The sequence below is a fragment of the Hetaerina americana genome, unplaced genomic scaffold (genome assembly GCF_022747635.1).
Source record: "Hetaerina americana unplaced genomic scaffold, ioHetAmer1.1.p SCAF_10, whole genome shotgun sequence".
In the NCBI taxonomy this organism is placed as follows: Eukaryota; Metazoa; Arthropoda; class Insecta; order Odonata; family Calopterygidae; genus Hetaerina; species Hetaerina americana.
The window spans coordinates 38,971,308-38,998,665 of NW_027286070.1; the positions used below are offsets into that span (position 1 = coordinate 38,971,308).

A 27,358-nucleotide genomic window follows, 5' to 3' on the forward strand; every position below is an offset into this window, starting at 1 on the left:
ATTTTCCCAATGTTTCTCGAACAATTGTTCATGAAATTGTTAAACACCATCTGCATTATGCAAAAATTTGTGCAAGATGGGTCCCTCGCGTATCTCAATGAGCTGGCGGCGAAGGACTATGCAGCAGGAATACAGAAACTTGTCACACGTTATGACAAATGCCTTAATTTGCTTGGAGATTATGTTGAGAAGTAGTTTAAAGTATCCTCTTTCAAATAAAATTTTTTATGTTTGTTAATATTTACTTTTGTGTCTTTATTTCACGAACGGGTACTACTTTCCGGATGACCCTCGTACATATTTATGAATAGTAGAAATTTGACTGGAGTGGTGAATGAAGTGTTAGTAACATTTACACTTGAGCAAGCCATTCTTAAGTGCAGCTAGAAACAAGCATCAGACAAAAAATTTACCTTGGCTGAGGCATCACAGGCTCCCGACACAAATGTCCGCATGTCTGGAGAAAGTGAAAGAGACATAACATCTCCTGTGTGGCCAATAAATGATGTGCATTGTTGTCCCGTCTCAATATCCCACAGCGCACTGATGAAGAGATCATAGTATTAAAATTGTTAATGACGGATCTCATAATAATTGCATACTAGCAGCTCTAGAATAACTCTAATTTAAGTTTTTTTCCTTAAGTTGCTAGTTGAATTCATATAAGATGTTCGGGTTCACAAACAATACATTGTGCCATCAGCAGACTAGGGTATTAGGAACAAGGATATATTAATAAAATACTATATATCCAAAATATTCACTTTGGATGATTGGCTTTTGTGAATTTGGATATGAAAATAAACTTCTTGATTCACTTGTGTCTGGCAGAAATTTTACAGTACAAATGCTTCAGCATATGCACGTTGTCATTGAAAATACAGTTGATTATCCAAATGAACGGGGTCCATATCATACTACTGTTACATGCAGTAAAATGAGGACAACGACCTTTCACTAAAAGTGGTTGAGATACTTTCTGTGTGTGTGGTTAACACACATTCTGACAGATTATCATGCCAATTATTATCAACAAACCAATCTCCAGCAAAAATTTTAATTAACATAGCCATAATCTACTGGCGTTTGGAACAGTATTCTCATGGTTTTCCAAAATGGGGTCCTAGGTTTCATTCCAAGCACTGGCAGGATTTTTCAGAGATACCTAATCCCTATTTGGAATGCTACATGAAGAGCACTTCAGGTGGAGTATGGAAGGGATATTAATGACCTCTCTCCACCCTTTCCACAGTCCCTGTAAATCCAACTATACCAAGTTTAAATCTAAATGGCACTAATGAATTCAGTCTGTTGGTCACCTCCTGCAAATAACTGCTACTACTAGCCCCATACCCTCCCAAATAAAGGCTTAAAGATCCATTACGTTAAATCTGTCGATTTCTGAGATATTACATAATTTGTTCTCCATCTGATCATATGAGAAGACTACCCAAGCTCCTAGTAATTTTTATATTAATTACTTCAAGATAAGACAGGATTGGCAAAGATTTTTCCATGCGCATATTGACAATCTTCATGAAATTAATTCAGCGATCTCCAAAATGGCAAAGACTTTAAAAACAAGTTTTATCAAATGGGTTTTCAATCCTTTGGTCAACAACAAATCAAAACCACAGAATTCATGTTTTACTTGAAGTTGAACAAAACTTGGAGCAACTAGTACATTCAATAGTCATAAAATAAAACAACCAAAGATACAGGACACACACACACATGTGAAGTAAATGGACACAATTTTCCGGTCTTTATTCTCAAATACATTTTAGTTGAATCCCAGAATGCATGTAACTTGAACATTGATTGGATCAATCAAGACAATTTGGCATTAATAGACAGGTTTTTTAATGGATCTGTGGAATCAAATAAGCCTGATATAATAATTTCATTTCACTGCATTTAAAAAAATAGAATGCTTGTTAAATGTGAAAACAAAATACCAAAATGAACTTACCACGACATATCCCCTGAACTTGTGACTATTTGATTATCATCTAGGAAACGACAGCAACTGAGATATCCAGTATGTCCTGGAAGTTCCCGACTAACTCTGACATTTCCTTCTCGAGTTTTAAGACTGAAAAAAGAAAATGGAGAGTTGTTCATCTCACATTAAGGATATTAATGAGGATGCTAACAAAGAAAGTTTTACATAATTGTCAACAAATAATATTCCATTAAAACAGGAAATTAGTTCACAGTTATGTCTCTCTCTCTTTTTCGAGAGACAAATGTGGTTAAGTTTTTATTTGGTTAAACAATATGAGTATTTCTATCTTTCATCAATGTGACTTTGAATTTATGATATACGAAGAATGCCAAGGGAAAAATGTAATTACTATAGCATATTCAATACAACACAATTCTACAACTTTTTAAACCAAGACATTTAACAGGAAGGTCTAGAAGAGCTTATTATAATTCCAGATAGGATTGCAAAAGTTTTTTAACCACCTCTTACTACTGGTAATGTTAATTGGGAAAACTAGTCATTCAAGGCATTCAAGAGCTCAAGCAAAGATATATCATTCATTATCCTACCAAAATAATACTGAGCAATTTACTTGGACTGTTCAAGAGGCTTGACAAATAAGCCATCAGAAAAGATGCAACTTGATTTACAGAAAGTGATCATACTTTTCAAGAAAGAAGGCAGAAATGCAGAATTCCTTACCTATATATGGAGCAGATGTTGTCGAGACCTCCACAGGCTACATAGCTACCTGATGGGGCATAGGCACATGTCATAACCCAACTTGACCGTAAAGGGATGGCATGCACCTTGTTGGTTGTATAGCTGTCCCAGACGATGAGTTTACCATCCTGGGAAGCCGACACTAGGTTCCTGCAGCAGAGCGCGAGAAGCGAAAGGGGCAAGGCAAAGGGATGGGCAGGTCATGCCCAGACACACACACATAAAAAATAGGGGTGTAAAGAACGAGCCACCTTCAATGCTTTTTCTGTCCAGATTAAACAGAAAATAAACATTCACGGCGGCAAAATAAACATTTTTTTAAGCAAATAAACACCAAGCTGCTCCATATTGTTTATTTATCATGCAGCACATACAATGACATTCTGTTGATTTTATTGAACTAAATTATAATTGAACCATTTTGCTCCTTGGATTAAGCACAAATTATTCAACACAAAAAGTTGAATATAAATTCATAATGTAACCAGAGCATTTACTTGAACTAGCAACTGAAGGTCATTGTCAAAGATATGAACCTTAAATTATAAATGATAGTGAATTTTTCTGGGGCTATAATTATTAGAGGACTTATTCATTTATAAGCAAAAATGAATTTTTTAAATTATACTTAGAATGTTTTGATATAAATATATACACAATCAAACCAAAATGATTATGAACATGTTAATAGGAATTATGAATATTTAAAATTGTATCCTTGGTAAAATATTGAAATATAGGCAATATATGACTTTTAAAATTCTGATCTCCTTTTCCTGGAGATGGGAAGTCCAATATATCAGTACATTAATTATTACAGAAGGTCACTATTTTCTTCTTTTTTAAATAGACCACACTTTTATGCATTTTTCAAAACAAAATCAGATGTTTCTTCACCAATATTTCATTGATAAACCTGGACAAATTGGAATTATTAACACAGGTTATATGATGGATTGTGTGTAATCAGATAGGTAGTACATGCTAATGTTAACTTTCAAATTTAATTTTTGAGTTACTCTTGACTCGTTAATTTAATTTTCAGCTAACTTTATAACTTGAAGCATTTAGTATATCAGGAAAAACTTGAAATATTAAAATAAATTCATCAGATAAAAGGGGATTCCCATAAGAATGATGTCAAGTAGGTACCAATGCATGAAAAAGGCAAGAACAAGTGAGCTTCAACTTTCAACAAAGCACTTAACATTATCTTGAGAAATGAATTGTCAGCTTCGACATATAATTCATCATTTCCTTAGAGAAATGGACAAATATTTTGACGGCAGAAATATACTTGTTAAATAAAGTGAACTTAGTTTTAAATATACAACATTTCACTTAACTGACATTTTTTAGTTCACTTCCACCAGACCTTGGTGCAATTCAAATCTACTCACTGAATAATTAATTTGGATAGTGTAATTGATTGATACTTTTAAACTAAAAATTATGACATCTGGTTTCCCGTTTAGTCAAAATGAATCTCTTTGTGAAAGAAAATGCCCATGTTAGCGTGTTAACACACCGAAATGAACATGCCTGCACAATAGTGACGTGACATTCCTATAAAATTTTTTAAAATGATTTAGTCTCAAATATTTGAAATATTTACTTACTCTAGATTATGCTAAGTGTTAATTTAGTAAGTGATAAGGTTCATTACATGAGCAGAGATTGAGAACATTTAGAGAAATAATTGATTTTGCTTACTTCCCTCTCTCCATTCTTTATAACCTATTCTGCAAGTGATAAAACATGCCTTTGCAGATATGAGCATTCCTCACGATATCGGAGTATATTTTTGAAGTTAGTGTCATTTTACAAGTCTAGTTAACCAATGAAAGTTTTTGGAGCTTATGAGTAAGGGTTCTTTCAGTATACTCGGACAATTATGAATGCACATTAGTATACTATATTGATGCAAATTTACTTAGATCACAATACTATGATCATTTATTTTAACTATTAATTTTAGAATAGGGCTGTCTGATAGCCAAATTGTTGTCTGAGTATTTCTACTTTTACATACAGAAATATTATGTGCGCTTCTTTTGTCATTTTTTTTAAACTTGAAAGCTTGACATTTAACTTTCATGATTCATAGTAATGATATTTTTCAATTTATTCTTGGCAGCACTTTTTCTGAAACATAATGAGTACCTATTGCTGTCAACACCTGTTGTTTTCTAAGCATCATAAAAACGAATATTTTACCCCTCTTAATCAATCAAGATTTATATCAAATGAAAAGGACAGCTAAAAGTATTAATTTCATTTTAAAATAAGAATTAGTAAGAGTAATAGAAAATTTAACAAAAAGATGCCACCTAAAAATAAAAATTATTAAGCAAATATGGTGGTGGCAGTTGACAGAAAAACGATTCTTGAAACTTGTTCAGAAAATGTCATGACGTCACTGTAGCAATTTATGTTCTTTCCGGCATTTCCTTAAGTATTTTAGTTTAAATTGAAAATGTCAGGTTGCATGAAATAAAAATAATCATTAAGACAAGGGTGTAAGGGATATCCGGTGGGGGAAAGTTTGTCACCTCGAATCAGAGCCCCAGTGCATTGCATATATCTTAGCAAGATGTCCCCTGAGGGTCCTCCGGGTTCGCATCTGTATCCGTCCAATTGGTTCCATGTTGTTTGTTGCCTGTACCAGGCTGGTATCGCATGCTGCTTTCCTAGCATCCTGCAGAATTCACCAAGAAGGTATTAGGAAATGTAATACACCGAATTGTAGACCAGTGCGATTGCTTCAGTGACTAGCAAACACTCCATTCTATATAATATTACACTCTGACATATTGAAAGTGTAGAACTCTCAATTCATGAAATGATTACAAACAGAAGAAATCAGCATTCATTCATGTATTCTTTTAAAAAAGATTTCCTCAAACATCTGTATTAAAGTATAACAAAAGGACCAAAGTTATATCTTAAGTATTCTGCCTCAATAGAAAATCCATTACAGAGTGACTAGAATAATATATTTCACTCAACTTTGTGCAAAAAAACTATAAAAAATTAATAAGTAGAATCAAGGGCCTATGATATATTCATGGAAAAAACAGACCATGTTTACCATTCCAATGATTTCATATACATCCAATAATGGTAATGACAGGGTGAAATACTTTAAAAATTTACATCAAGGCAGGCCAAGACAAGAGAAGAATACTGCGAGCATATAAAATAGAAACCCAGCAATTTAATTAAAGTGTAATAATGAGTAAGTAAGCATAAAATGAATTCTTTAAGTAAGACATACTGAGCACAAATGAAGCAATCGAAATTATCAAAATATTATAGAAAACAATGACCGTAGCAAGGAGGACTAAAATTAATAGTCAGTAGGTAGAAGTTACTTTTCTTGAAATATCTTAATATAGCACATGCAAATTTTATTTTTATAAGGTAGAAATGTAAGTAATGCACCTACCCTATTATCCACTGTTCTACAACATAATAAATAACTAACAAGATGAGGAAAAACTTGCAAAAACGGGCAACATGCACAAACCAGACAAAACTATTGAAAGGGATCGGATATAGTGAATGATAGAAAATTAAAATTAGCATAACAAAAGAATTCACAATGAATCCTAATAATCGAAGTTTAAGATATGTAGCACAAGAAACATAAAGACTAGTATTCAAGAATGAACAAGATTGTGAAAAAGAGGACATTCAATGCCTCTTTCTCTATCCTGTCTCTACCTCTATTTAATGAAGAAAATTTCTGGTTACCTGCATACTTCCAGGCTTGAATTTTCCAATCCAATTATTTTTATCAAAATATTGTGAACTTTTAATTTACATAGAATCATTTTCTGAAAATATTCATAAACATAAATGGGGTATTCCACAAATAAACTACTAGCACAACCCTACCTATTCTGTAACATCCTAGTTGGTTTCTCATAGAGCTGTTTGGAGATGACATTTCATTTACAGAACAGATATACATTAACTCTGTATGTAAAATGACACTATTTTACTATCATATCAAATAAAATCCTCATTACAGGATTTGGACTTTTGGAATCATATTATTACTGCATACATAAAGAATGGGGCAATAATCTCACATTTCCCTAAGTTTTGTTCCATAGCATTTATATTTTTTCAAGCTCGCGAATTTTTCCCTTAAAATGGGTTGTAATCGTTTGAAAGTATTTCACACCAATTTATAATGTTTCTGTTATCACCACCACCCACTAATATAAAAAAATTCACTCCAAAACAAAAATCAACCAATATTATGAAGAGTTAAGTAGCATCTGTGTAAGAACAGCAAGGAGAGCTATTCTAATATGTCCAGACACATCAAAGAATGCCGTCTCCATCTGTGGGGATTGAAATACTTCATCTTTCTGAAATTTAATGAATTGTGTCAAAAAGAAAATCACACCTCTAGAACTGGAGGTTCCAACTATTCCCATGCAAAATTAAGCCCTGATTAAATTTTTTGCTTGGCTGCCAGATGGTTTATTCATAACCACATTTTTTGTCCAGTGTAAGCTTACAAAATAACTATCAATTGTTTAAATTTGCTTCTCTGAACTTTTGCAATAGTTTACAAATATGAACAAACTAACATGGAAATGGCAATATCATTGTTTGAAAATCTTTTCCAATTAAACTAAGTGGTAAAGCTTGATTATTATGCATTTACACTTCCCTATTTAAACCATTTTTAATAAATTAGAAAATAAGTATTTAAATATACTTAATCATGAGGCCAAAGAAATAAAAACATTAATACAAAGGAATATTAAAAAATTACAGTCATTCAAGTACACAGTACTTTCCATTTAATCATGATAGATACCTACATTAAACCTCAATTCATTCTGATTTCTGGGATAAATCCATTTGTGCCTTTGAATGCAATTGAACAATTGACATTTGTGATATGAGAATCATTTTTGAGATATGCATTGAGTAACAGCACAAAAGTCTTTAAGTTTCAACTGCATAATTTGTGAAAAATTTAAATCCAAAGAATATATATTATGGGGATAATAGGGATAAGGAATTTGAATCCAGTGGCTGATGGCAACATGAAAAAATATTTTGTAAACACGAGGGAACATTTTCACGATACATCGTAAATGTCTAGTGTAAGTGATGTATGCATTGATTGCAGTCTGATTTGGACCTGAATTTATCTACGACTCATCATGATTACATCATATTTACCTTAAGATATTATAGTTTGATACAAATAAAAATATTTTCAATATATGAACAACTATAAACTTGAGTATAAGGTCAATATTTTCATGGACTAATGTGCTCCTAAATGAATAATATTACCAATGGCCATGCCAAGTTTCAAATCAGCATAGCTTTTTAGGACATTATTTTTAAGGGATGAATGATGCTATCATTTCAAATTTACATTTGATCACTATTTATGCATCTCAAGATTTCATTTTTCAGCACAATCATCAGGTGACGACGCATTAAGATGATGATTCTGAAGTACTGAAACATGATGCATGTCCAACACATTTTTTAAAGAAATAAAAATACTACTAGGATTACTATAGTTTCTTTTGAAAAAGTTATATTATGGTTTAGCAATCCCTTTAAGACTTCAAAAATTGAGAAATCTGAATGCCTTAGGGCCAGAGAAGCACAAAAACCAATTTTCTATTTACTAAAGATTTACTGTTTCAAATTAAAACCATTATTGGTTTTCATTGTCATTATTTGATCTAAGAAGACTACTTATAAGTTCACCAAATTTGCTAATAACCTACTAGGATAAGCAACATATGGATTAGATCTTTCTTGCTTTAATTGTAAAGCTGAATGACAGCTATTATTTATTACATCAATTTAGAGAATTAACAATTAATTAAGTTATTGTCATTATTTTTGGGATTCAAGAGTGTGTTTTCTATTCCACAAGTAATTTTCCAACTTTGAAACGCACATAATTTAACACTGCCCTTAAATTGGCATGATTTTTCAGAGGAATCAATTTGGCTTGTTAATGTCCCTTGGCTTTGGAAGCCAATAAGACCATTTGAAACATGACTAATGCTTGACAGCCACCTGAAAGGTAATGAAGATCACCACCATCCACCATTAAGGTAGTTTTGTGTTAAAGACCCACAGGTTGCATGATCTGAATCTAATGGCACCAGTATAAGATGAAGGATGGGTGGAGAGGGGCTCAACCCCTAATGGAGGGGAACCTACACAAAACCCCTAATGCGTTGGCAGGAGCAATCAGTAATATGAAAACAAGGTGAGTACGAATAGTACAATATAGCCATGGGGGCGAGAATAAGCGATATTCCTATAAAATAGGGTTGACCAAAAATGCCATGAAGGAGAGCCGGAGAAATTTCAAATCAATTGCTTGGAAATGAGCAGGTGGATTGCGTCGTGTCGCGGCCAACCAGTGGTCTATTGGGTGCCTCAACCCGGAGTAAATTGCAGATGCTCGGGGGGAGGGCGGGGAAAGAACCAGAGGGGCAACTCGTAGGAAAAGTGTGGGTGAAGGGAAGTTAAAGAGGGAAGGGGGAAGGAGAGAGGTGCGGGAGCAAAGGGCGAGCCGGATGGAGGATGAGGCGAGGGGGAGCGGAGGAGGAGGCGGCGAGTGCATTGATCCATCTCTCGGCCCCCACCTCGCTTCCCCCTCCCTCGCCGCGCCCTGCGTCCCGCGCCTCCCTGCACACACACACCCACCACGACTGGCACGGCCGTATTGATCGCCGAGGGCTCCACCCAGCAGACTGTGGCTCCCGCCCCTCTAACCCCCTGTGCTCGACTACGCAAGGGGGGCCCCCGCTTTCCTCTCCCGCTCGCGCTGCGAGGTAGCGGCGCGGCCCCCGTAGTCCACCGTCGGCGCTCGGGAAAAAAGGGTTTTGCGGGCGGACGGACGCCCCGTCGCGACGCCCTCTCCCTCCCTCCAGTCCGCCCCGAAAGCAACCACATGCAAAAGCACCGGCCCCCGGGTTCGAATGGATTCGCAAGGAAGCCGGTGAGGGGGAATGGGGAGAAAGGGACTCTGCTAAGAACTACTGGGTGCAAACCATGTTTTCACTCTTCTAGTCCCATTTTTCATTTATGATTTCGTTTTCGGCAAGGAAAATAATATTTGATGGGCGGGGCCTACTCTGAGTGTCCCGCAGGGGTCTTAATTTGTTATACTTACTTATTTACAGATACCCAGCAAGCCACCGCTGGGGTGTGTGGCAGGGGGTGAACACACACACCAGAATTATTTTTACGCGAACATGACCCTACCGCGGTCGAACATGTTATTATGATCCCCTACCGTTTGTTTCACAAATTTGCCTCAATCAGCTTCTACCGATAACTGAAACTTGTGAGGACGGGTGAGCTACGTCAAAGAAACGGATATTGCATTGGCGGTAAGATCTTTGGTCCAGCCACGATGAACTTCTGTGAAGATGGTTCGTAACGCAAGGTTCGAAACCACCAAGTACGGAGACTATCTACGTAATTATTAAGGAATACCAAAATACATTTTACTTATCTTGCTCGCTTATCACATGAAAAGAAATTGTCAACCAAAACGACAGACAATACAAATCCATAATTATTAATCATACAAAATATTATCAAAACTTGTACCCTTAGCTAAAATGAAAACATTTAGTCGGAAATGGTTAACCAATGATAGGAATGTCTGTATTTCCCAATATATTGTATATATGGAATACGGTGGGTGGACACGTCTCCCATTTCCCACTTGATTCGCAACTGATAAGCATAAACCTCAGGAGAAGGGAGCAAAGAGCGAGGAAATGGGAGAGGTGAGAGGAGGAAGAGATACGCCGGCCGGCACGGCTCTTATCAACGTCGTCTGAAAAGAGGCACACTAAAACCTGCTGGCTATGTTCACCCTTGGCTCCACTTGGCCTGGCCAACTTCTGAGGGGAAAGTGCGCGTGGGCTAACAGAATTTGTAACCTGGTGCGGATAACATCGGTACGAGTTTTCATAAACCGCGATGCTCAGCGAGAATGCAATAGGAATTATCCGAAAGTAGAATACGTTTAAGACGGTGTCACTGGTTTCGCAACCGAAGTATGCCTTCATTGAGTATCTTGTAACCACACAAGCTTCCGCTATTTGACAATATTACAATCACTGCACACCATGAAACTGAATAAATAATATGGTAGTGTAAATCCATCCGAGAATGCTTCACGACACAACGATTAAAAAATCTTACACCCTAATTTTCAAGTATTCCAATTTGCATTCCCCAAGCGTGGGAACGTAACAATTTGGCTGATTACCTTGACTTGAAATGGATTTAATTTAGAAAAAATCAAACACAAACTAAACCAGGGAGAAAGAAATGGTAGTGGGTTTATATTACCCTGAAATCAATGGATATATTATGGAAAAGATAAGAAATTTGACGAAAAATGAGAAAGAAACGAAGAAAATAAATGGGGCAATGGACATTATCATACTGCACTGCAAAGAAGAGAGGGGAAAATTAAATCAATAGGTAAGAGCGTTGTGTCGGATGCTATGAACTTGCATGTTACATGCAATTTTACCAAGGCAAATCTTTTGAAGGTGGTGCGGCCATTCGACGGGAGTTGACCCCTTAAAACTACATAAGTTCTACGGAAACTCCCAGGAGATGAATGCACTGAATGAAATACTACGTATATCCTTAGATCTCCTTGTGGTACGCATCAAAGCCTGTCCCTGTAATTAGCGCGTGGGGGTTCTTTGTATTTCAAAAATTTTGACTAACGAAAATTGCACACGAAGTAACTGCGATTTTAGAAAATCACTTTCCTAACAGCATTTTACCCCCGAGTTTTCAGTTGATGTGATTAACAATGTTATATATTATTCCTTACTTTATCTAAAGCGGAGTCTTTAACTCTGGGATCTAAATATGACCTACTAATATTATAAAAATTTCATTAAAAAATTCAACACTCTCACCAACAGAACCGGAACATTAATCACAATAACTGGCGTACAAGTTAAAAGGAATAACTTGACTAAAAATTCTCATAATGGCAAGAGAATGTTGCAGTTCTATGAAATCATATCCAAGGTAAGGGCCACAAACATGGCCAAATTCCCAAAAATTATCGAAGATTTCATTTATATAAATATAAACAATTGTAAAACGACTTGAAACGATAGAATCTGATCTTAACGCGGAGGGCTGTCGTCCCTGGTAAGGTCAGTTCCCTGCGGGCGTCATTGGTTTCACGTTGAATTTGAAGAGCTATCGCGTCTTCATAAACGAAACTTATGAAGCGTTTCCTTTCAGTAGCGCGGAATAATACGACTTTCGCTCGGGAGTCCTGCAGGACGGCAATTTCTTTAAAAAGGAAAAATACGTATGTCTCTCCGAAATCGGTGGAACTAAAAATAGGCACAAGTAGAAAGCACGAGGTGGCTCATCCGTTCCCAACGCGGGCTCCCCCTGTCGCAGCCTCGGAAGGTGGATAGGGGAGTAATCGTGGCCAGTTGCATGCACCTGTGCCTTCGGGAAGACGAAGGTGAAGGCAATAACACAGGAGGTATAGTTCCCTACCATTCACGGTAGAGAATTAAGTCGAAAAATAGAAGAGGACATGGAGAAAGGCGTATTAACATTTTTCAATGCGATAGGGTACGCTGATAACACCTGCTGTGTTATCAGCGGACAATGACAACCGGCGTTTAAGACACCTACCTTCAAATTACATTCTAAGGTGAAGCGGTTGGGCAACCATCGAGAGCAACCTAAACCCTTCCGTTCTACTTCTCTAACACGATTTCAAGGGAAGCTTATGCATGTATTGACCAGTGTCCCGTTTCTCAAATCTACAAGTTGATTTAAAAGTCCCCCGAAAGCAGTTTTAAATGTAATGTAAAACTTTCAGATTCGCACGTGATATATGCAGATAACGGGACTGCAACACACACTACCATTGGCAGACTTTGTATAAACAGAATACAAGGATGAACTTGTAGCTTTGATAAACTAATATAGTCTTGTTTTCGATCTTATTGACGAAATAAGGGCTTGTCTGAAATTTGCAGTGGCTTTTCAGACTTTCCGAAAAAACTTTAAATGGAGAATATTAGCTAATATCGTGCAAAATGAATGCTAAATTACAGCAAAATACCATAGGGATGGTGTTTATTTTTGCTTTCCGTCTACCTTATCTGGCTTATTACACTTATCTAAGGTAGGTGCTACGCGCCACTTGGGATGGTATCCGAGGACGGACAATTTCGCTATTCCTCCTTTTAGATGCTGGGCACGCAAGAGAAGTCTATTGCAAATTCAAAGGAGCATTTTGGTTTGGATATGGCTCTGGAAGGGGGCAAAGGGATGGATGGGAGAGGATGACAGGGTCACCCAAATTCCAAAGGGTTTTATCGAGGAGAAGCCTAGTGGCCAACATGAACAAACAAAAGTACCGAATAATCTCTTTGGCGTTCATTGAGGAGCATTTATTAAAAGAAAACTCTTTGAGAGGATTCACTTTCGGTAAAAACGGAATAATGCTGCACTCACCGGGAAAGGCTGACATACTCCAAAGGAATTTTACACCTGGGTTGAGAGAAATAAAGGAAAAATTCCTGGGTCGATATCCACGGTGCTTTCTAACCTACGGCACAGGGATGTGGGCTATTCGCGAAAGCTATGCTACCATAAAAATAATTCTCCCTTCGTGGGGGGGGACTGAAAAATTAGCAACTCAATTCTTGTTACTAGCAAACCTTAATCCTTACTGGACAATGCGCACAACCAACACTTTAATTCATTGTATATCTCTATTCAGATTCCACGATTGTAAACGAATTGTAAAAAAATCACTATCTACAACAAATACTATCCCCATATTAAATGCCATTTTACTCATACTGATACTCCCTCAATCGACATCATTTAACTTCTAAACTCCAAAATTTGCAACTTTCTACATAAGAAATACGCCATTATCTCTTTAGAGCCTTCAGGGTGATTGGATTTTCGATGAAAAACCGAAAGGCGCACATCGGGTTCGTGTTCATGGAAGATTCGAAGATTTTAGGTACTTTGTACATTACGGGGATACATCCAAAGCAGTACGGCCTCCTACGAGCTTCCTCCAAGAGAAAAAGTAAAATCAATTGCGGTGGCCATCGGGATTCACAAATTTCCCAAGAGGACCATTTCCCGCGATTCCCCTTTTACCAGGATGCAGGGTGGAGACAACCCCGGGGGGTGGGGGTTCAGAAGGTGTCCCCCAGCCAGGGGTCAACGGTCTGGATCGAGGAGCGCAGCGAACAGCGAGAGAAAGAGAAGTGGAGAGGCCCCCGACCGCGCCCACGGCCGCCGCATGCAACAGATGAGCGGGCGCAGGCGCGCACGCATTGTCCTGCGCTCACCCATTTCCACTACTCCCGCTATTAGTATCGCGGGCGTGCAGGACAATTATGACAGCCCAACAGACACAAAGGCCGTCCGTCGACGAATTTGCCCACGACCCCGTTGGTTCATGAGGTGTGCTTTCGGTATTTATGAGGGCAAAACCCGAAACGGTATTGTGACGATAATCCCTAATTTACTATCGCGTAAAGCAATACTGCAAAAACTTATGTCTCTCTTGCTTATGAGCAGACCAGGCAATAATATGTAGAGGGTTCATAATAACATTGTTCGACCGCGGTAGGGTCATGTTCGGGTTAAAATTAGTCTGGTGTGTATTCACCTCCTACCACACACCCTAGCGGTGGCTTGCAGGATATATCAATTAAAAAAGGTATAATTTAACGATATTCAGAGTGATTTTACTGACGTTCACCAGGTCTCTACAATTACTTTCATTCTGGACACAAAATAAGAGGAGAGAATAATTGATGACTAATATTAAGCCGCTGTCTGCACATTTTCATTTCGAAGGCATTTATTTTGCACCTTATTATTGTCCTATCGTTGAAAAAATAAAAAGACAAGTACACTTGCATATGTAAAGCGTTCAGTTTTCTCAAAAGTTGTACTATGGTAATTATTCAACCAGTCATTCATTCAATCGACACATATTCGGGTTCCACTTCTTCCAAATTGTTAAATTGACTCAAACATCGAAGCCATTATTTTATTAATTGAAAAATTCTGCGAAACTTCTTAGTATTTAAATTAGTTAATTTTAGATGCATCTTTAAAATATTTATACCACACTATCATGGTTAAATGCCTTCTGAAGTTACTAGGAACCATATTCCGCAAATACCTGGACCAGAAGCATTGAAAGAGCACCCAAACGTTTGAAAATAGATGATTTTTCATGATTAAATATTAAACATACTTTGAAATTTTAAACACATAATGAGGTAAGTTTTCGATGCAGTTTAGTTTTACGTGTTACGGCATTTTCCACGTTATTACAACTTCATATCTTTGAACGTGTGTTATGCCATGCCTAGTAATATTGGTCACGTTCTTATCAAATGACCAAGATATAAATGATAACACTTGATTAACAGTGGATTCATTCATTCTCATCGATCAAACCCGTACGTCGGTTAAGACATGTAAGGATAGAATTCATCCCAAAGAGTCACTAAGAGCGTGACATTAACACATAGCATGGGGGACATATGGGACAGTTCATTTCCTTGAGGCGCAATATTCGATTTCCCATAGAGTTCTAGAAGCCAGAAACTTCCTGCCCCTTATTACGTTACCGTTATTAAAAATATAATAGGGCATTCAATGCTACACATTCTAATCGTGAAATGATCACCAACCTTTGGAAAATATATGATTCCTTTGCTTTATGAGTCTTCCATCGGATGATTTTACTAATACTCTTTTTTAAATAGAACTATTATTGATTGGAACTAACTGCCTGGAGGTTTGTTTGAGCCCTTTCCATACAATTTTAGAAGTTTTAAGTAAAAATGTAAAGCAGCCACTGGGTAATAAACTTCATTGTAGTTATTTAAATATTGCTTCTATGTGATGTGGAGGGCAATTTGTATGTGATGTGGAAGTGTCATTGTATGTAAGAATAATTTGTCTCTTGTCTGTTTTTCTAGTGCGTGTATATACGTAATTTTCGTTGTAAGAGTTATCTTTGACCAAACTTGACCGATGCCACCAGGAAAATCGCCTAATTGCAACGTAAATATAAATAATAATAATAATCAACTAAGGCGGAGCAAGAGCTAACAAGATAAATAAGAAGGAGCTGATTGTTTTTAAAATAAGTTCATACTAAACAAAAGTAAAAGAATAATTTGGTGGTGTGACATACCTGAAATTTTATTCGAGAATAGAAATGCTTATAGGTTGGATGACGGTTTAAGGAATGACGGGAGGGGAGGGGCGGTTAGATCAGCAGGAAACTTCAGACGGAACATTTAATATACAAGGCCGAAAATATACTTAAGTGATCTAATGAGTAATGAGTATCTATAAAAAAATAATATTTTTTCGGATTTGAAGGGGAATCACACGGTATTTCTGTTATTACAGAAATGAGTTGGTCCATCTTTGACAAAATAAACGTTTACCAATCAACCCAAGACTGAGTAGCATGGTACCTCGCTCAATGGATGTTGTAGCGACCAAGTATAAGGTGCAAAATTACCTTTATGTCCTAGATACATCCCAGTAAAGCGAACTCTACTACTAATACAACCACTACCACTACTTCCATAAAATACTTATTCAAGTCAAGATAATTCAGAAAAGGTGGGGTGAGATTGCTGACGTATATGCTCTTTTGGTGCAACTTATCGTTTGTTCGTAGGAGGCTCCAACTACATTAGAACTGAGGATTTGAGTTATTACCTTCATCTAGTTTTTTAATTACAATATTAATGCAAACATAACAGAAATGTGTGAAAGCAAATCTTACATGGGCTGACTGAAACGTCCTTAGGCATTTCAGAGGTTTTGTCTCAAAATCATTAGGACCTTCCCTCACCACAGACTGCCCTCATCCACTGCAGGGGCTCTAATAGTTTTATTCATGCTAACCGCTAATACCAACATCACTCAGAAATATTTTCCATGGCTTAATTCGACACAACACACAGGTTAATACGCATAGGTGGCAGAAGATTCATCAGAATCAATCGTGATCTCCAATTTCATTTCATTGCTTAACCGACGTGCAAGTACACACTGGTAGCTACGGCAGTCGAGACACTTGAGCTGGTGGGCAAGCGAAACCTCAAAACCACCTTCCCCTCCTCATCTCAAACATATCCAATTGTTGCGAGGAAGTGAATCAGAGTGCCCAAGGCCGCGTCGCACGAACCTCTCAAGGCTGACCCTGTTCCTCTTTCACGCGACCTGAGCTCATTTTCTTCAATTCAATTCCGAATCTTGGTGGGAAACAAAGAGATGCAGTTCCCGAGTCTTGCTAGATTATACTACCAGTCGCAACTTCCTAACTGAAATAAAGTAATTCTTCAACTTCTGCTAGGATCCTGAGACAAGAGGACTTCCAAAGGTTTTACAGTATCTCGCGCCCACTTCTTATTTCCTCAAGTTTCAATTAGGTTAACTAGATCAGGCAGAATTTACGTTCCCTTATTAGAACTGAACTACTGTCAATACTGGGAGATACTTCTAAAAAATATTTAGGCAGACTTACTGCATAGCAATGGATTACGAGGGGGCTGGAAATCCTGAGATGCGTAATAACCGTGCAGGTTTGACAGGTATGCGTTTTTCCCATAAGGTTGACACAAAAACTTATTTCCGCAGGAAAATAGTCCATTTAAGCACGCGAAGTGAAAAACTATTACCCATCAATATTATGACAAATCAACTCACTAAATAGCAGACTCAAGAAATTTAATGAAATATTAATTCCCTAAAGATGGTTAAATAAACCTGAGACGTTCTTGCGACTTTTCTCCGAGGGAAAATAAAAATTTTCTCTGAAAAATTTACCATGCCAAATTAGAGAAGAAATTGATACGGATAAATTTAACAATAGAACCAAAAAAACCTTTTGATAATAATTTCGTTGAATCGAAAGTAGATTTAATTTCACGAAACAAATAGTAACTTACATGTAACCAAAACAACGCAAGTATCGTCAAGCCAATACCCCTTACAAATGAGGAGCTTGGTAATGGTAAACGTATCTTTCACAACTGTGCAACATTTTCCGGCAAGACACACTGAAAAGTAAGTGGACCCAGAAAAATAACATGAGTCATGATTTGCACGTGTAATATAATTAAATTTTCATTGATATTTTATAGAAAGTGAGACTAAACACTGATTAATCGCAGATGGGTTCGATCTTAAAATTCGCAGAGGGAGTCACGGTTCAACGTGCATCATAACTTAAAAGAAATGCTAGCTCCACGTTTTCATAGAGGGCTTAAATTATCTACCGCTAAATCTTAATAATAATGACCTGTAGAATGGGGAAGCTGAAAATTGGAAAAGTGAATACTACGTTAAGGTTTACCGGAATAGTTGGGAAAAGTGAGTAACTTTTAATACCAAACAGTGAGCTGTCCTAGAATTCAGTGCTTACATTTACAATATTAACGGAGATAGGACAACACTCATCTTTAAGGATTACTGAATTTTAAGACATAGTGAACTACTACGAAACTAAATACCCCCTTACAAAAGTTACCTTGCTCAATCTTGGTAAATTTTCAATCGTTATTGTCAATTGAAAGAATCCCAATAAAATGTTTCCTTTTCCCCTGTAACATATTTTTAAGTTTTCCACCTAATAAAGGAAGGTTCAATAAGGCCTAAAATGAAATTAAAATTGCACGGCTAAGGGTGATGAGCACAGTCAGGAAATATGTCAACTACATGAAAGAATACCGTAAATTTTCGCTTAATAGATTTTTTCCAAACCTCAATTTTGCACACACCCTATTTCTAAAATAAAACACGCAATAGAACAGGTATGCAAAATAGAATTGAACAGAAGAGACGACTGATAAAATGACAAGGTTAATGGCACGCACATATATTAGAAGTCGACATTCGGGTCCGAGACAATGATAACAGGCTGTCCATGACAAGCAAGAACCGTATCTATTACAGGGTATCGTGCAGGACTGTTTCCAATGGCGATATGATTATATACACGAATACTCCAGAGGTAGAGTAAACATGAAGGGATTTACAATATGAAAGTTTCTAATTAGATAAAAATATTACAAATCTAGCGATACAATAGCAATAAGCTCTACTTGATACTAACAATTTCAAAAGTAAATAATATATTTGGCGGCAACCGATGAAAGTTAAATAATTCAAGCCAGGAAAATATTTGCTATGGATTTTATCAGTAGTTTCTCAGTTACGGTAGCGTGAAATGTTGAATTCTCTACATGGAACTCACCCGTAGGTCCCTATCATCCTCAAAATTACAATAATCCAAGATTGCAATCCAGAATAACTTACAGGCTGCTGATAAGTAAACGAAGATAATTGGATCACTCCATCACATTGAGAGCATGCTCCTTCAAAAAGAATCTCAGTAGAACACTAGATTAATAAGTCCGTGCAGAAAGAAAGGGCAACATTCAAACACAAAGAGAAGGCAATTCATGCAAAACCTTTTTTGTATTGTACTCACTCTGATGGCATTCTTTAACGTTTCCGCTTCTTGTCTTAGGCTATCTAATTCATTCATACTTGCTCAGCACACACGTGGTTATGGAGTAGCTGTAACGAGAAAATCTTGGTAAATTACAATGCTCTCAACACACTTTACAGATAATAACATTTTACGGAACATTCGAAATAAATTCAATGTTAAAAAATAATGATTATTAAAATGACCCATTTAGAGCAGACTAGAATAGTACCCGAGAATAGAGACACATAAAAAGTGATTATTTAGCAATATTTTTAAACCTAATCACCGCAGTCAACTTTCTAAAATTTAAATATAATACAGATATACGGAGCACTTCTTGATATAAACGATACATTATTTCATGCACGGAGCATTTGTATGCCCACTTCTGGTGTATTTTTCATACGATTTATGTATAGACTTAGCAAAACATTCCTGCTGCTTTAGTGAAATATGAAACTATCCATCAGTGGTAAATTTTATCAAAAAAATTCCACTCCCGTATCTTTCAATCACCTTTAGGCTAGCCCCTTGGTTTCCGTTGCGGACGCGCAAAAAAGGTCTAATTTCTAGTCTGCTGGAAGATTGTTGAGATACAGGAGATAAGATAACCTAAGTAATACATCTCATATTTGCGCCTAAACATTCAGATTGATTGGTTTGCGGAGCTAAATGCCGCAGAAGCTCAACCAAGGCCACTGCGGTCAATGCACAGGCGAAAACACACTCGGCAGAAAATCAATTTCAATTTTTCCACCAGGGAGGTAAAATTTCCTCCACAAGTAATACAAGGCAAGTTTCAAATCAGTTCTCCCAGCTGGGAGAAAAAGCTTTCAAGCCTCTGTATGGAAGAACTCATCAAAACAACATTAAACTTTTATATTTCCAGACTTCTCAATTAGAACCCGATACTCCTTTGCGCATTCGGGAAGTTTAACAGGCAAGGATAAGTGAAGAGCATAACGGTGAGTACCGACATCGAAAGCTCTAACTACACGTATGCGATGTCAAACCAGAGACAGAAATATAAATCAATAGTGCTGCATTGTCAACTGCAAAATTTCGCAGCCCCCTATCAATCATTGTTCAGGTTTGCTCGTACAACATTAGTACATCGGATTTTGACTTGGACGGTGACATGATACGGTAAATTACTGAAGATTAATAATTGCAGTTAAAAACTGCACGAATCAGACATGCTATCAAAAATGTCAACATAAAATTAGATCAGAAATAATTCTTATTCTTGACGAATTATTATTTTCCAAAGGATGTTACTACAACCTATTACACACTACCACCAGTAAGTTAAAACATCGATATTTTATACATGTTCATCGGGTTGGTAGCGGCACCTACGTTCTGAGAAATACTCGTGTGGTTTCCTCGTCTTAGTTAGGTCACGATAAAACAGTACCAGTGTGCGACACGTAACAAATAAATTAAATTATAAGGACTAGGGATGATGACTGTCCTTCACTAACACCAAGGTTGTTAATGACTGCAGAAACATTGGTGCCGACGTCTGCTCAAGATGAGGCAGTCGAGTCTTTATGTCCAGAAAAATACCAGTATTTAACTTAGCACAATCCCAAGATTTTTCACTTCAATCTAGACAACAGGACAAGAAACCCAGCAGATTGAGGTAAACGACATAAACTGATAGTAATACCTTGTTGGTTTCTCGCTCAGGTTGAAAATAACGAGTTGCACAGGGCATGGGATTAACTTTATAACTTCAGAAGAAAGAAAATGGATTCATTACAAAACATTGTGCTTCTATTAGACAGAAATGTGTTATCAAAAATAAAAGGAGCTCTTCACTTGGCATAGCCCCAAAATTAAAACATTTCAAATATACGTTGGCCATGATTGGGAGCGAGAACAGAAGTGAATAATCGTAAGCATCAATTGATTAGTAGCGGAGAAATAATGTGTAATTAAGATCGCAAAAAATGGCTAGAGGCGAGGTCAAATGGAGCACACACAAACTGACTTATAATCGCAGAAAGATACAGGGGTCGTATGTCAGAATTGAGTTATTATGAAGAGATTGAATAAAATTTGGTTTAAATTCGCCATAATAAGATAACATACGCGCATTTGCACTTAAAGGCGGTCAATGCCATTTAGTAATTTTTCCCGATCATTAGTTCACCGAGAAGTAATCGAGTTCTAGGCCATTCAAATCGTCAATCGTCAAGAACAGTGAGTTGTGCTCCAACCGCCAGTCAAAATTCCTGCCCGCGTGGTCCAATTTGGAAAAATTTCATATTTTGAACATCAATCGATGCGACTATAAGAATATTAGCGATCAGCAGTGAAAAATCGAGTTTAAAAAATAATTCAGAATTGTTCACGATTGATCAAAAAGGGAACAAACGGAAATATTATAGAATGAGAGGAAAAAATATGCTGGCGTGAGACCGACGTAACTGATGTGCACCGACAAAGTGACATCGCGGTCGACCTATCACGCGGTAAAAGTTTTGACGCCTAGAAATTTATGGCCGGGGAGTCGGACAAAAATGAGAGCGAATTCGCTCTCTAATGCAAATAATTTCCCACTTTCTACTTTCAAAACTTCACTTGGCATGCCAACCATCTTTAAACCTCTGCTGCACTGACACGGCTTCAATTAAGAGCGTGAATTCCATAAGAAGCTACCACGAGACCTTGGCTTCCAGGAACAGATACGCGGCCAATGAAAGTTTATTTTTTTAACGCAGGTCAGTATTAACAACTGCCACGCAAACGACACTTGATACCTAGATTGCCTGAGAGAAATCTGAGTGACCCACTTATCTCACTTGCATTTAGATTTGTATAACGTAGCGGTATAATTCTCTGCCATGCTACAATAATTAGAATTATTGCTCCAACACTTTTCTGACGGATCGATAGTGATCCACGATAGAAAAACAATATTCACAACACCGGTGGCCAGAAATTTAAATTTTCAGGTGGTCAGACGACCACCTGAACATGACAAAGTTTATAACATTAGAAACATTTTAAAAACCAAAAGAGAGTCCACTTTATAATTAAAAGGAAAACATTACCCGCAGACAAATTCAAAGTTGTAGTGAAAGGAATTAACCTTGAAATTCGCTGCGGCCACTCAAAAGTATTAAAAATGATCGCCTCAATCTAGTTTTGTTCTCTTTAAATTAACTCATTAATTTGAGTAAGAATTAAATGGACTGTTATTGAATGTAGCCAGTACATAGTTTTCTCTAGCAATAACCTTCGTCGAGATATTTTAATTCCGGAGTCACTTGTCTTATACAAGGACTTCACTATCAGTAACAGCCGAAGGGTTGCACTGACCTCCGAGACTACGACTTTCCACATGATAACCTTGTCTAGGACGACTAAAACCAGCCAATCATGAAAAATCAGATATACTGAATAGAGCTCACAGTACCATCAACAGCAGCATACGCATCCCGGCAATTTTCACGCTCTAGAATTAGCTCCGATTAAACGGTGAATAATAAATTGAACTATTAAAATGGGATATATCCTGCAACAAGAGGACTGTATACCAGCCACAATTCCTTGGTCTTCCCTGTTTCACTCCAAAACTATCACCCATAATTACTGGGATTTACGTTCAAACAATTACACGCTTATTGGCGTGATTCATAAAAAAATGAAGTGTACTTTCTTTGACAACTTTATAAAACAATTTGGTTTCTTGCAACGGAAGGGATGAAGCCCTTAAAACGCTACTCCTAAAGAAATTGGAAAATAAAACTTGGTAATACTTTTAACTCCTACTATAACAACAAGGACAAAATAAACCAACCTTTAGAACGGAATCAAAACCATGAGCGACGTCTATTGGCAACTCAGGCAATCCGCGTGTTACAAAAATCTTTCAATTAAGTGATAATTGGTTCTCAATTAAGTACTTCACGTAACGCTATCACGGGGTCTAAACCAAAAGGCCTTAAACAATTCCCTCTAGTGTCAAAACTTACCTTGAACAATTTGCAAAACCATCACAATTTTGTCTTCTAAGGAATTTTATCTGAATACAATTTCGATATCTGGAAGGGAACAAATTAAATAACAGGAAAAACATGGACTACGGCTAGAGGGGTCGCGAGGGACTGGAATGAGAGAACTCCCCTGGATTCCCGAGTACCGTCGATATGAGTTCCCTAAGGGAGAGAGAGTAAGGGGCGGACAGAGAAGAAGAGGGGTAGAGCGGGAGGATGGCTTCACGCGCCAGCGATCACGTAGGCCGGTCAGGAAAGGGGCAAATTGAAATTAAAGAAGAAAAAAAAACGGGAAGCACCAATTCGCTTCTTCGGCCGCCCACGCCAAATGTGCTCTTAAGTGAGGGTGAACGGACATCGCTAGGCCATCACGCGGCCGCGAATACCTCTCGAGGGAGGGGAGATCTGAAGAGGGAACCACGCAGGCAAATTTTCATTCGGCTCCACGATACGCGCGGCACGGATGTTAGGTGCAATCCCAGAAAACCATGCGAAGTTGTAGCCGCTCCTCTTTTAGTTGAAGTATGGGGAAACGGCGAATCGTTTCCAAATGGCAGGAAGGTGCATGAGGAACATTCAGGCCCACAGCGGCATCTCTATTGTGTGGATTAATGATTCAGGCAATCCTGACATCATCAACTATACAATATGATTGAAAGACCACAACTGGAAGGTTAATATTTTGTTCGATGTCTGAAGATGTAAGCGGAAGTCTAAAATGTTTTAAAGGGAATAGACCCTGAAATATATCGTTCTGAGCTTAACTTTGGATTGGCAAAGATATTCTGACTTGCCTAACCAAAATTTCACGTAATCCTCCTCGTAAACGCACACATTTCATTTTTAGAGGTTCTCAAACTAGAGGGTTTTCACACTTAGATTCTCTGAAGTAAGTTTTGCCGAGGCCTCTCCAGACGCAGGTAATCGCACATATTCTTTAATAAATAAGGCTACAAAGAAATAAAGCTACAAACAAAACAGCGACCAAAATATTTTCTCCGATCTTGTCGCTTGGGCAAGTTACTCTTCCTAAATATCTTTCTATTTGTAATTATATTTTCATTCATTGATATAATACAGCATGACATTCCAAACTAGATATTATATAAATAAAAATAACATACTGAAAAACGGAAGGATACTTAAAATAATTATTAACAATAACGTAGTAACGAATCACTTGGCCGGAACGCACGTAAAAAAACTATGAACTAAAAAATGCAATAAATGTAGCCATTAAAATATGTTCCTAGGTAAATTCAACGTTCATCTATGCATCAAATGATTATTTAGAATAAGAGGTGGAGTATGTCCAATATACAGACGGTTAGGTACCATATTGCGATGCGGCCAACCACAAAACCAAGGGTATGCGGCACCAACTGAAATTTATAGAAATAATGATGGAAAATTCTGGAGATCGGCTATAAGAATGAGTATATTTAATTAACTTGCAAACAAAGAGAGGGCGATATATCGTTGGAAGACCCGAGGACTTGACAGAAAGTTTATCTTTTTGGATTATCATCACCATTTATGAAAAGATATTGACCAAAATTAAATTGACAGAATACGATTTTCACACACGGCGATTAACTATTAACTGTATGTATTGCTTTCCATTTACACCGAACACGCTTTCTCCGAATCGTAATTTGAACATTAGTACACAAGGGAGTGGATTTGTAAGGTATATAAAGGACAGCTTCCCATGTCTTTGGGTCAGGTTCGTCAACCAGATGTAGCAGGCTATGAGGAGGCATTCCAAAACCTACTCAGAAACTAAAGCGATTAGCTCACAGCGCGTCGCGTAGTGGGGTAAACTACACACACTGAGGAACTTCATGCTAAATTTTAGTTTACCAAAACTGGGGTTTTCTCAACTGTTTTTCCCTTACCCGTTCCTGATCAAGTGCCCATAAATTCACAATTTAACCTACGAAGTCGCACGATGCAAACACCGTTGGTACCGCATTACCACTGGTTATAATGAAAACCGCACAAAAAGGGAAATTAAAAAGAAATGAACGGAACTCTTGGCTGCCTCCTCTAAAACTTGACTATCAAACCAGTACGTCTTTCGCAATGCGTAAAAAACTGAAATTATTTTCCCAAACAATGCGTTACGTCTCCTTAGGGGGGAACGAAGTACTTTCGGGAATATCAAAAACGTACAAAGAATAACAAAATAAAACCATACATTTTAATTATTAATCGCCAATAACTACGATAGTTTTCAGTACTGATTGCTAACGAGTGATTTTATCCGACTTGATCTGTTAATAGGAAAATTCAAATCTTACAATTACAGGTTCTATAAACTCATCTACCGAGTACTTTTAAGTAATGGCTTTGAATTTTCTAATTTTTTTATGTTCTAACAGATGGAAAACGAAAAAATAGCGACCCCCCTATCTTAACGCACTAGGGAATTGCATATTTACGCCAACCGACGAATGAATCCGTCGTTAGGGATGAAGGATTTAACGCATTGCGTTCATTCCACATTTACAAGCCGTGTTGGTGTAAAATTAAAACGATAATGTTACTAGTATCCTAAAAGAGGAAGAACTGTACTTCAACTATTATGCGACAGCCGCATGTCACGACATAATAGGCCACGAAAAGAGCATTCAATTGCCACCGATGGGAGGAGGAACCATCGGCGACAACAACACGGATGGGAATGGAGAAGAAGGGAGGAAATGGAATACCGCGTCGAGGGACTTCGCAAAAAAGAAAGTGACGCGAGCAGCGAGCGAGGCCCCTTGACGGGACTCTGCAGTCACTTATGAGCGGACAAATGGCCGACAAAAGAGGTCGGGACGTCACGGAAATTCACAAGTCACGTTCGTAACACGTGAATCGCTCCCGACGGCTCGCGGGAGACGGATGTGACGGGACCACAACAACGACCAACACCGGGGGGAGGGGGGGAAGAACCGCGGTCAGGGGGGGCGGGTAAATTAATCCCGAGAGAGCGACCCCGTCCACCTGTTTTCGAATATTGTCCGTCAGAAGAAGACACTTTCTCCAAACGCCCTCGACTCGCTCACTGCATTGCCGTCCTCCCTTCGACGGCCTTCCCGCCCCTCTGGCGTCACCGGCTTTTCAATCTCTGGGGAGAATGCCCATCCGGATGACTCTACGGACACCGAAAAAGAATGCGGTCAGGAAGTAGGGCACGATTTTTCCGAGGCGGGCGACATGCGACTTATGACCATCCTTTAAAACTGATCAACTTCAGAATTCGAACAGGGAAAGCCCTCAGGCGATACGCGGAGTACTAATTCATTTCTCGCGAAGTATTTTCGCATACCAGGGAAATTTTCTTAATAGTCAACTAATAAGGAGATATATCTTCAAACATTCTCACTGAAGACACTGGGCCCAGGTTTGCGGCAATTATCCTTTGATGGAAAATAATTAAGAACTGAAATCCGTAGTTGGTGGCATAGCCATTAGCTACAGATGTCTCAAAATCCACATTTCCACAAATAAAATCTAACTGAATCGGTACTTTCCTTTTCCGATTAAACAGTTTTATTCATACAACCAGGTTAATCAAATAAAATTGTTTTAATGTCGATTAAAAGTCGTAGCAAGTATTTCGAGCTATGGAATTTCTTCCAGAATCGATAAAAACTTGTTAACAATCACGAAGACAAAGTGAAATCAGATAAAAACCATAAACACAATTATCAACCTGAAGGTCGGTTGGGTGGATAAACGTACAATGCAAGTATCCTGAATCGAAAAAAAACTACACAGCAAAGCAATTAATAAGACAAATCCTAGGGCCTTCGAATCCATCGCAGGAAAGGAGTGTCTAATAAAAGCTAGGGAATTGATTATTTTTTTCCTGGCATTTATTATTACAGGTATTTCACTAATAATCCAAAAACATCCAGTTTGGCCCTTCAAAATGGGTTTTAAAGAAGTTGTTGACACTCAAGCCCTCCGTGGCAGAAATTCCACATAAAATCGACATCTGAATTAGCAGGAGAGGACATTACCCCAGCGTCACCGAAGCCGGATGGCATTGAA

General features: G+C 37.7%; 1 protein-coding gene across 3 annotated transcripts in view; it reads right to left on the reverse strand.

Moving 5' to 3' along the window:
• Positions 1-27,358, reverse strand: part of Gbeta13F (guanine nucleotide-binding protein subunit beta-1) — a 92,231-nt gene that overhangs the window by 11,247 nt on the left and 53,626 nt on the right. For 2 of the 3 annotated variants that reach the window (XM_071598525.1, XM_071598524.1), the window contains exons 2-6: positions 19,302-19,390; positions 5,266-5,411; positions 2,693-2,869; positions 1,973-2,095; positions 414-543 (exon numbers count right to left, since the gene is read on the reverse strand). In XM_071598525.1, the coding sequence (XP_071454626.1) occupies positions 414-543; positions 1,973-2,095; positions 2,693-2,869; positions 5,266-5,411; positions 19,302-19,358 (633 nt within the window). In that variant the 5' untranslated portion in view covers positions 19,359-19,390. The remainder of the gene's footprint in view (positions 1-413; positions 544-1,972; positions 2,096-2,692; positions 2,870-5,265; positions 5,412-19,301; positions 19,391-27,358) is intronic. The other variant, XM_071598527.1, reaches the window with a different exon arrangement.